Here is an 11,394-nt window from a genome sequence, read left to right on the forward strand (position 1 = left end):
CAATATGTCTAAGATACTTGCTTAGACTGTAGTTAACATGATTTACAGATGGGATTTATGTATAAAATAAAGAAATTAGATATTTAACAACTGCATTATTAGAATTGAATCGGTCCTTAAAGAAAATTTAAACTGATAAAAATAATTAAATGATGACTTTTAAAACTAATAAACAAATACATACATCTCTTGAATTAAACAGTTAATTTGTGAGCATTTGTAATAAAGATTAAAAGAAATAACTAACAAAATATTCTGAAATGAAAGCGTTCACCTGTAAACCTATTGTAATAACGAGGAAAATGAATAAATGATGCATAAACCAAAAAATATCTCTGATTTAAAACAAAGTAAAACTGAATAAACATATTTTTTGTCTTTTTTGACCGACTGTAATGAAGATTTAGATACACAAATAAAACCCTTGATTTGAAAAATTCACATGTGAACCTGCGGCGTCGCTATTGAGCTGAATCTCCAAGCTGAAGCTGTAGTCTCGGCCGCATCTTCTCGCGATAAGTTTTGTTGTCATTGATTTGAAATATGGCGTCCGAGGTAGACGCGGGCAGTGCTGCTACGACAGAACCGGAGACAGGAGAGGGGTAAGCCTGCTTTTTCCAACATATCTTTGATTGTTTAAAGGTGTTGGTTTTCACTCTGGTTATCTGTGAAAATGCAACCTGCGTATACGGTCTATTTGTGCTATAAACGCTGTTTGCAAACTGGCAAGCTAACGACCGTTAGCCACCGCACAGTGAAGCTGCTTTTCGTAAAGAGAGAACATGTCTATATCAACACACTTGACACTGCACTGTTCCTTTGTCTGTTTTCAAACCTATATAGTCTACGAATCATAATTTCAGTCTTTGTATGTGGTAAATACTTTCCCCATACGCCAGAAATCCATTTGAATGACATCCATTGTCACTACATTATAACTAGACATAACAGTAACGGGAAAACAGGTGAACACATGAATTGACATGAAATTTGGACCTTTTTATGGGTTTATCGTGTTTCTAAAAAAAATCAGAAGACTGCTAAATAATTTACAGCGATTTCTAGAAATATACATTGTAAATCTTTAAACGTGTAAATGTTTGAATATAGAATGGATAGCAAAGGATGCTAACAAAGCGCCTTCCACAGTATGGAGAGAGAAAATGGGAATACTTTGGGCTTTAAATAGGCTATTAAATGTCCTATTCATGTTTTTTATTTAATTACTGCTGCAATTCTGTATTACTTAGCATGTTGAATTTTAGCCTTAGTATTTAAATTTGTTAGTTATAGTGATATTAAAACAATGTTGTAACGGTGCAATACTCTTAATTTTTGAACTTGTGAGGTAAATGTCTATCTAATTAATCCTATTTCTCTATTGAGAAGCTCTTTGACAGAACATCTGTTGTTTAGAAGTGCTGTGCAAATTGTTGACTTGATAATGTGATTTCACACCAGTGTAGTGAAACAATTTGTGTTCATTGTAATCTGTGACAAATATTTGAACTTAACCTTTTCTTGTCTTTCAGGGATGCTGCATTTGGGGAACTGCCCACCGGCATGGATACCGAATCATCAAATGGCAAAGAAGGAATGGTAAAAATGTTATTCATATTATCATAGTGTTGTTTTTAAACTTACTTTGTGATTTATATATCAAAAAAGAAAAAAATCGTTGAAGCATGATGTGTTTGAGTTTATACTCACAATATATTGTGCAGCCCTAGGTTCTAGCATGTGTCATACACGCATAACAAGCAGACTTTTGTTGTCTCAGGAGGCAGCTGGTGAAGGCTCAGAGGCTGCTGATGCTCTCACTGGATCTGGAGATGAGGAGAGTGGGAGGCAGCTGGGGGAGGTGGAGCTGCAGTGTGCTTTGTGCATGAAGTGGTTCACTGCAGACACATTTGGCATCGACACCGCGTACGTATCATCAATGTGTAAAGCAGTAATTCTGGACTGTTATTCAGTCACTGGAATATCATCATCAAATGTGACTGTACTGACATTTATAATGATGCAGTCTTTGACCTCTTGTCCTCCTCTTCTACAGGACCTGTCTGCCCTTCATGACCAATTATGTGTTTCACTGCAACGTCTGCCATCACAGCGGCAACACATACTTCCTCAGGAAACAAGCAAGTAGGTGTTCCGTGTGCCAGAACCTTCCGTTGACCTAACTTTAGCCTTAAGCCAGACTGTAATTGGACACATCATCAGTGTTTTGCATCATTCACTGACTGGTGCTGGTTTGTGTTTCAGACCTGAAGGAGATGTGCCTCACAGCTTTGGCAAACCTCACATGGCGGTCCAGAACACAAGAAGAGCACCCAAAGACCATGTTCTCCAAAGACAAGGTGGGTGTCAAGCCCAGTGAAAGGACTCATTAAGTAAACTGTAGCGGCCACACAATTTTACCTCTTTCAGACATGCACCCGTTCTGTTCATCTGACTGCAACTGAGCTTGTGTTTTTCCCGTTTCAGCACCAAAATTAGTCTGAAAAGATCGCAGAAAGCCAAAGCCACATTTAGTTTGCCAAAATCATGCACTTTTCTCCCTCACTTTACCGTACAATTTAAAACATAACCAACGTTTTATATACTAAAAAATATATTTAGAAAAATAATGGCACATCAGTCAATGATGAATATGATTGTTTGTTACAACCCTGCTTTATTTTCAGTTTAGATCATTTCACACACTGAAACCAGAATATTTAGAACATGTAGAGCATGTTTTGGGACTGAGTACATGACTAATTTTGTATGGAAATGTCAATCTTTTTATTTGCAGGACATTATACCATTTATTGACAAGTACTGGGAGTGCATGACAACTCGTCAGAGACCGGGGAAGCTCACCTGGCCCAACAACATAGTGAAGACAATGGTAATGCTGTGGTGTATGTCAGGGAATCACAATCCAGTACACCGAGAATTTATACAATGATGCTTTAATCAGGCCTGGAAACCATATTGTTTACTGTGGCCTTCTCTTGGATGCGAAATCTAGTTTCTTGACTTTTAATGCACTTTTAATCTTGATGTATCAGGCACTTTTATGTGTTATTTCTTTAGTTTTAATGTATACTCTTAATGTCCACTTCTAAATCATCTTTCTAATTATTTTTCTAAATGTATTTCTTCACCATTGTAAAGCACCTTGAATTGCCTTGTGTTTGACTTGTGCTATACAAATAACTTTGCCTTTAAATCCTCCATATAAACCCAGTCTATGTTAATTCAGATATTAGGGAGGAATGTTGTCTCATCTTTACCTTTAAACACTGAATTTTTACTAATTGTTGTATTACAAAGTCCAATTATGGACCCCTTTGTGTGAGGACAAGAATACAAGAAATTCCCAGGTTGATCGATGTAATATGGCATTATTACTCAAATTAAATTGGAATAGATTTGTAAAAGTTGTTGTTCATTTTCCAGAGCAAAGAGCGAGATGTTTTCCTGGTGAAGGAGCACCCTGACCCTGGCAGTAAAGACCCTGAGGAGGAGTACCCCAAATTTGGCCTTTTGGACCAGGTATTTAATGCGTAACTGTTTCAGATATTTAACACACAGGACGCGCATTCCTGCAGAAATCGAAGCATGTTTGCATACATTCGATGTCTAATTTCAATTTTTTTTTCCCTCTCTGTAGGATCTGGGAAACATCGGACCCTCGTATGACACACAGAAACAAACCACTGCTACTCCCACGGCTGGTGGGCTCAATGGTAGGAATATAGAGCAACAAATATGTTCACAGGAAAGAAATAACAGCTAGCACAGGGTTGTACTCCCTTCTGTTGTGTACAGAACATTGCTTGTACAGATCAAGAGGTCCTTTTTGTAACAAGTCAGTCAGTAGAAAGATTGAAGAGTTTATTATTACTATGCTACTATCATAAAATCCTGTGGTTGGTCTGCTTTGCTTTCACACCACAAACAAACTGCACCAGTTTTGCTTAGAATCAGACAGCGGCCGTACTTTCCAGGCACTAGAGTTTAGCTTTTTCAACAGCCAAAGCAAACTGCACTGAGAGGACAGTTAGGTGTGAAAGCGCCCACGTTAGAAGTGTTAACTCCCCAAACTCAGAGTCAGATGGTGTGAAATGTGATGACCTTAGTGATTGTGTGCATTGTGTTCCAGGTGGATCTTCTTTCTCAGGTGAATATGTGGTGTTTTTGCCATCTGAAGCTGATCAGTGTGTTTTGTGTCTTGTAACCCTCTGGATAGAAGTTGGCCCTGAGCTTCCAATCAGAATACAGTTTACCCCCTGAGCTCAAACAGAGCCAAGCTGATCCCCAATAAGCAACCTGTGGGCAACTTCATCCACGTCCAGTTGTAACCTTCCTTGTCTGCTCTTTGCATCTGTTTGGTGCCCCCACCCCTCCACCTCCCTCTCTAAAGCTTTGTCCCCATCGGTGAAAATACCTTCCTCGTCTCTGGCTTGCTGCTAATGGGCTCTGAAATCCCTCAGAATCTCCCGACTGAAATGACACTCTAATCTCCACGGCGTAATGGATGTGAGAGTGGAGTGCCATTTTTGATTTGCCATTGGCTTTCACCCAATGCTAATTAGCCTCATCCTCTTCCTTCTCCTCCGTCTTGAGCACCATTACAGCCATAACATTGAATTTAAACCGTAAGACTGACAGAAAATTAATTAGATAGTATGTTGATAATCAGTAAAATACAAATATGAATGTTTGGTACCTATAAAGATAAACTTAACAGTGTCAGGTTTCAGACATTTGGTCAAATACAACAAGAATTGCAAGAACTGATTACAGTATTCTGACATTTTATTGACCAAATGATAAATCAGTATGAATAATTTGTTGCAGCCTTATTGTAGCCAGTGGTGATCACATTTTTAAAAATCACTTTACATGTTATTAAGGTCAGATGTTGATTGTAACTGGATTGTCATTGAGTGCTCTCATTACAGAAAATCAAAGAAGTCAATGATTACACCTATAACTCAGTATCTGAAGTCTCAGATGTAAGATGATGCTTGACATTTTGTAAACTCTTGAAAACATTCTGTATTTATGCATAAATTTGACTTAAAGCATTATCAGATTTTAGCACAAGTCTTAGAAATACATAAATAGATCCCACTTCAACAGACAAGACAAAAAAAATTGTACTAGGTCATGTATGTATTGATGAAAATAATCCATTATTGCATATCGGTGAGTAGTAGCTTTATTTAGAAATGTGTGTTTTGCTCTTAGATTTTGGAGTGCTCGGTACTAGTCCAACAACTGATTTTGTCCTAAAATTAACCAAAGTTCATTGTGGGAGAAAGCTGATATTGAACATTCTCTGGAAAAATAATGATTTTGAGCATAATTGTGGTATTTCATAAAATGCCAGTAGCTACAAGAAGCAAAATCACACAGAAAAATAAAGCTAGGATGTCTTCTTATTCTACGATAAAGACTGATTTAAACTCATTACCGGGTATTTTTCCTCCCCAAATGCATTTATATCCTCCGCCTACCAGTACATCTCCACATCAGGCTGCATAAAGTTAGTTTTACTTACTTAAGTAACGATGCGGCAAGGTCACACTGAAGAGGTTTTTTGAGAGGCTGATGGTGTTTGGAAAATGCCAAGCGAACTAATTCCTGCCTTTTTGTGCCTGCTGTCTCCCTTTGTACACCAGCCGCATAATAACCTGCTTTCACTGTGTGTGTGTGTGTGTTTATGTGTGTGTGTGTGCGCGTTCTTTGGCAGTCTTGGCATTATTAGTGGGAAAACATTGGGAAAAGTCAGTCCTCAAAAGACATTGAAGTGTGTTTGAATTGGTAATAAGATATTTGTTTTACGGACCGTTGTCAGTGGCCTGAAAGAGACCAGCGTCTGCGGTACTGCTGCTCTTATTATCCTGTTATTATTTACAGCTGATGCAGCTAGTAAAACAACCCTGCAATAAATCCTCCTGTCCTGAAGAGTCAGAGGTGTAAGGTGTGCTGATTTTCTCAATACCATTCTTTGTGTGTGTATAGAATGGTGTTGGCGGCAGGTGTCCCTTTGGGTGCATCATGTGACTTGGAGTGTTTTAATTCATTGTCTACTTGTAAAGATATATAGAAAAGGTGGTTGAACAAATACGGACTATTCATAAATGGAGGATTTCTTGCAGGACTGTTGGATTAACTGCTTTGGTTATAACTAACAAACTGGCACCTGAGTGTACATTACCTTTGCCATTGACTGCCCGTGTGCTTGTGTGTTCGCTTGTTTTGTTTGGGTTCCGTTCTATAATCTGTCTCGTGTCCTTAAAGGTGCTTTGGCCCCTGGCCCAGGAAAAGGAAGAGGGGCCAAACGTAAACAGCAGCAGCAACAAGAGGGAGCAGCTGCAGGAGCGACAAAGAGAACACGGAGGTACTGAGTGGGAGTTGGCATGAACCCATTTTGCTCTTACAAGTTCCTGGATGTTTTTGCCACTGTCCCTTTTTTCTTGCATTGTGGGCTCATTTCACTGCAATATGACGATTTGTGGCTCTATGTAAACAGCACAACCACGACGAGAAGTGGAGAGAACTCAGAAATGTCTTCTATGCTTTGTGACAGTTAGAATAGCATAAATCATAAAAAAAGCAACAAATTTAGTTTAATTATTTATCTGACAAAAATCGAAAAGAAGTGATCGTTTGACCAACATTTTTTCAAATGCCTACTGGTGTTCCGAAAAAACGGACTAATGAATTTGGATGACATTTTCAGGGAAGGCCAGAAATGACACAAGGACCAAGTGATGCGATTTTAGCAGTGATGTGGCTTATAGTCTGAATCCATGGATTTAAAGTGCTGTGATTTCTGATCATCAACAACTAATAAATAAATGCTGCATTTATTTAAAAAATGCTGCATTTCTGACAATGCTATATGGGGAATGAACAGCCTTGGCAGAGTACTGCGCTCTCTGAGAGCTTTTCTTGTTTTAAACTGTTAAGTTAGAATGATTTCATTCAAGTTGAAGATCGTGCATGTATCTACAGCTTAAATTAACGTCTCTTCCCCTCTTGTCACAGTGACCCTCTGTTCTCGGCCCAGCGGCTGCCTCCTCATGGTTACCCACTGGAGCACCCATTTAATAAAGATGGATACCGTTACATCCTGGCAGAACCGGACCCCCACGCTCCAGACCCAGAGAAGCTGGAGCTGGACTGCTGGGCCGGCAAACCCATACCTGGTGATCTGTACAGAGCCTGTCTGTATGAGAGGGTGCTGCTGGCCTTACACGACAGAGGTATTCAGCACGCAGGAAGAAAATGAGAGGAAAAAGTAGTTTGTTTACATTGTATAACGTATTTGAAACGTTGTTTATGTTCACGTTACAGCGCCTCAGTTGAAAATCTCTGACGACCGTCTGACGGTGACTGGAGAGAAGGGTTACTCCATGGTCCGAGCCTCCCACGGTGTGCGTAAAGGCTCCTGGTACTTTGAGGTTTCTGTTGATGACATGCCTCCTGAGACAGCAGCCAGACTGGGCTGGTCTCAACCACTTGGTCAGTAGCCTTCATATGAGCCTCTGCACATTTAGGAAAAATGTGGATTGTTTGTGATCAGACTCTAGAGTAAGAAGACACAAAACCAAGTGCTAATAACACTCAAAATTATATAAATAGGCTGTAAACAATTGGCAGAACATTTAGCTTTGCAGTTTATACAGTCCTACATTATTCTGACTCTTTTTCAAGAAGAAATATGACACAAGATTGAGATTCTGTATATGAGCCAGATAGACCTTACTGTATTGTACAGTTGTGTTTATTTATAGCTTAGTTGCTGCCTGAAAGACCAGAGTGATACTTTTAGCATGTCTTTCTGCAAACTATTTTTTTTTTCTTATTTAACAAAATATGTCCATATTTTTCTTATGCATTTTTAGTTGTTACACTTATTGACCTTAATGAATTGTAAATCAACATAAAAAATTAGTGATTGCAGCATAAAACACAATTTAAACCTGATTATTTTATACTGAAATAAGAGACCAGTATGCACCTGCACATTTTTATTTGATTTTTGAAAACAGAACTTTTGTCATATAAGGCAAAACTATTTTCAGCAGAAGAAGAAGCCACTTTTCATTCAGCTTTTCTTCCCATGACATTTATACATGCAGTCTTGTGCAATAAAAGGCTACACTGAGGTTAAAGAAGGCTTTGCAGGGAAACATGGTCTTGTACTTTTGTCAGAAGAATTCTTAAAATGGTAACACATTTCTCCTTGTCTATATCTTAGGTAACCTGCAGGCTCCTTTGGGTTATGACAAGTTCAGCTACTCGTGGCGCAGTAAGAAGGGCACACGGTTTCACCATTCAAAAGGGGAGCATTACTCCTCAGGCTATGGTCAGGGAGACACGCTAGGCTTCTTCATAGAGCTGCCTGACGAGACCGAGACAGCCAAGGCTCTGCCTGATACGTACAAGGACAAGGTAACCCCTGAAATGAGAAGCACTTCAGCTAAACCAGCAGCTCTGACATCTACGGAGCAACCAGAGCACTCTGTTCCCATTTCAGTTCAAATCAAGCATTTTCAGTTGTTGGCCTTAAACTATAAAATAGTCACTCACTCCATTCTCATCTTTAAAACTTGACCTGTTGGTACAGAGGCATGACTTGTCCTCAGTGCAATGCTGTTGTGTTTTTAGTATTTTTTTCAATGTGCTTTTATTAATTTACATACACTACCATTCAAAAGTTTGGAATCACCCAGGCAATTTCATGTTTTCCACGAAAATTCACACTTTTATTCATGTGCTAACATAACTGCACAAGGGTTTTCTAATTATCAATGAGCCTTTCAACACCATTAGCTAACACAATGTAGCATTAGAACACAGGAGTGATGGTTGCTGGAGATATTCCACTAAGGATCAGCAGTTTCCAGCTAGAATAGTCATTTACCACATGAACAATGTCTAGACTGTATTTTTGATTAATTTAATGTTATCTACAGTGAAACAACTGCTTTTCTTTCATAAATAAGGACATTTCTAAGTGAGCCTCTACTTTTGAACTGTAGTGTATATCCTCTGAATTGTTTTTCTCTTTTTAGGCGTTAATCAAGTTCAAGAGCTACCTGTATTTTGAGGAGAAGGACTACGTGGACAAAGCAGAAAAAAGCCTCAAGTCGATGAGCCCCAGCAGGGTTAGAAACGTCACTGGAATAACTGCGGTTAGAAAACCTGTCGCCATTTGCTGCTTAACATTAACTCATAACACCTATATTTCAGATGGTGTTCTATAAAAATGGAGTGAACCAAGGTGTCGCATATGAAAACCTCTTCGAAGGGCTCTACTTCCCCGCTATCTCCCTGTACAAGAGCTGTACGGTCAGTAGATGCACTGCATGGCTCGTTTTTTTTTTTGGGGGGGGGCTTTCCTAGACTGCTAATGTTTATTCTCGTCTCTGTTCAGGTGTCTGTCAATTTTGGGCCACATTTCAAATACCCTCCAAAGGATGTCAAGTACCAACCGGTGAGAGATTCCTCCCCAGATGACCTTAAAGACCTTACATCTCGCCAGCTATTGTTTCATCGGTCACCTGCAAGTGTGTTTTTTTCCTGTTTCCAGATGAGCGATATGGGCTGGGGAGCCGTGATTGAACACACGCTGGCTGACATGCTGTACCACGTGGAGACGGAAGTGGACGGAAGGCGCAGTCCTCCGTGGGAAGGATGAAGACCTGAACTCAGTACTTATGCACCCTTAGTCCAAACATCGCTCCACCTTCACACAGTAAAATTAAAGCACCACAGTAAACAGTAAACAGTAGTTCAAAGAGCCAGCATTGCAGCTCCTGTGATGTTAATTTAGCAAACAACCAGCTGTAGAGATGTTCCACTGAGCTAATAAATGGATTCGTGTGCAATCAGGAGACATTCCACACTTACATTTTGACAACTACATGAACTTACCTTTGGTGCTTTGGCCTCAAATGTATATTTTTTGGACTTCTTATGTTGTAGAGAGAACTTACTGGAGGACAGTTGAGCACATATTTTGGATAGTATGTTGAACCTTGGATGTTCTGCAGCCAATCGGACCCACTTCAGCATTTCAGGAGTTGATTCTGCTGTCTTTAATGCTCTTTGTTGTTTGCTAACTTTATTTGTTTTATAATGTGTGCCATTTCTTTTACTGTTTTCTACTTTGGGTTAAATAAAAAAAATGCTACATTGACAAAGTTGAACTGAAGAATGAAATTTTTATTTCAAGAAAGGAAAGAAAAAGAAAGGTTTCCCGACACTTCTGGCGTGTAAGTTAGAAGTCTTGACTGCTCCACTGATCGTGTTACATGAGTCTGATCATTCTCACTTCCAGTTTACTGGGTGTGTTGGAATTTCATTTTACTGCCAGGGGTTTGGAGACTACGTCAATATGGCCAAGAGTGGAAGACATAGTTGAAGCTCAGTTATTGTGGCAACGTATACTGGAAAACTAATGTGGTCAAGGGCAGGTTAACTTTCAGGCCACACTTGAATTTTTTGCTCAATCAGAGTTCCCATAGCACCGACCTGACTGCCACTGACTTTGTTAACATATTTTATTTTATTACCCAGTGTCAGTTCAAAAAAAGTTTACAGAAAATCAATTTATTAAGAATTAGCACACGCAAAATTTTGTCACCCACTTGAACCTGTATCAAATTAGCCTGATTGTTTGAACTTAAACTGACTTTGTTGGAACCGGTTAAACACAAACCGATTTGTTAGGCTTTACTACCTTCCTTTTCTGGCACACTTTATGGAACAGGTCTCAGATTCTGTGGCTTCATTGTGCAGCAACAAACTGTTCTCAACGCTCCTGCAGCTCGGTTCTGTAAGTGTGTCAGGCACCTCCAGCAAAGAGCACTGAATCCCCGAAGCTGTGTAAGAAAAAAGCAACCTTAAAATTTGAATTTCATTGTGCGGAAGAACAAGTGGTTGCAACGTGAGTTGAATTCTTGACCGTGGGGGAAATCACGCTGCATAGCACTGTGGTAGTGAATAAAAAAAAAAAAAAAGGCAACAAGCATGCTCCTGACCTGACGCTCCTCCAGTCCTGAAGACTGCCTTCTGTCCCTGTGGAAAGTGTTCTGTTGATTTCCAGTGCTAGCGGCAGACCTATCTTTTGCTACGAGTGATGACCCTCCTCATGAAGGTTTGATTAATTTGATATTTGCTGTCCGCACAAGTTTGGGTTCCGTAGTGAAATCGCAAATGCACACCTGCAGGTGGTCAGAATGGGAGCACTGAGGTTTTTACTGCTGCTCCTTCCTGCTGCAGCTGCTGATTAAATTGATCACATGGTTTGTCCGCCATGTTGCTGTGTGTTTATGTTCTCTTTGAGTTTAGCATTTTCGATTGTGTCTGAAGGCTGGTGGT

At 39.6% G+C, this 11,394-nt stretch overlaps 1 protein-coding gene across 2 annotated transcripts; it reads left to right on the top strand.

The window, feature by feature from the left end:
- Positions 1-483: 483 nt before the first annotated feature.
- On the top strand, positions 484-10,220 carry ash2l (ash2 like, histone lysine methyltransferase complex subunit). 2 transcript variants are annotated; one of them, XM_022219500.2, is made up of 17 exons: positions 484-602; positions 1,533-1,599; positions 1,781-1,926; positions 2,057-2,145; positions 2,266-2,360; positions 2,798-2,893; positions 3,448-3,543; positions 3,662-3,737; positions 4,154-4,171; positions 6,301-6,400; positions 7,051-7,268; positions 7,360-7,527; positions 8,267-8,460; positions 9,084-9,176; positions 9,262-9,360; positions 9,446-9,505; positions 9,602-10,220. In XM_022219500.2, exons 1-17 carry the CDS (start codon positions 544-546, stop codon positions 9,707-9,709), a joined length of 1,782 nt encoding a protein of 593 aa, XP_022075192.1. In that variant the 5' UTR covers positions 484-543; the 3' UTR covers positions 9,710-10,220. The 2 variants fall into 2 exon arrangements, with proteins under 2 accessions (XP_022075192.1, XP_022075193.1); XM_022219501.2 differs by lacking the exon at positions 4,154-4,171.
- The last annotated feature ends 1,174 nt before the right edge of the window (positions 10,221-11,394 follow it).

The sequence above is a fragment of the Acanthochromis polyacanthus genome, chromosome 18, assembly GCF_021347895.1.
Source record: "Acanthochromis polyacanthus isolate Apoly-LR-REF ecotype Palm Island chromosome 18, KAUST_Apoly_ChrSc, whole genome shotgun sequence".
Taxonomy (NCBI): Eukaryota; Metazoa; Chordata; class Actinopteri; family Pomacentridae; genus Acanthochromis; species Acanthochromis polyacanthus.

What these genes read in the sequence shown, in the direction of transcription:
- ash2l (XM_022219500.2), top strand. Translation starts at nt 544, where the DNA reads ATGGCGTCCGAGGTAGACGCGGGCAGTGCTGCTACGACAGAACCGGAG. An exon ending in ACAACATAGTGAAGACAATG is followed by an intron (nt 2,894 to 3,447) that starts GTAATGCTGTGG and finishes TTCATTTTCCAG; the next exon opens with AGCAAAGAGCGAGATGTTTT. An exon ending in GGGCTGGTCTCAACCACTTG is followed by an intron (nt 7,528 to 8,266) that starts GTCAGTAGCCTT and finishes TCTATATCTTAG; the next exon opens with GTAACCTGCAGGCTCCTTTG.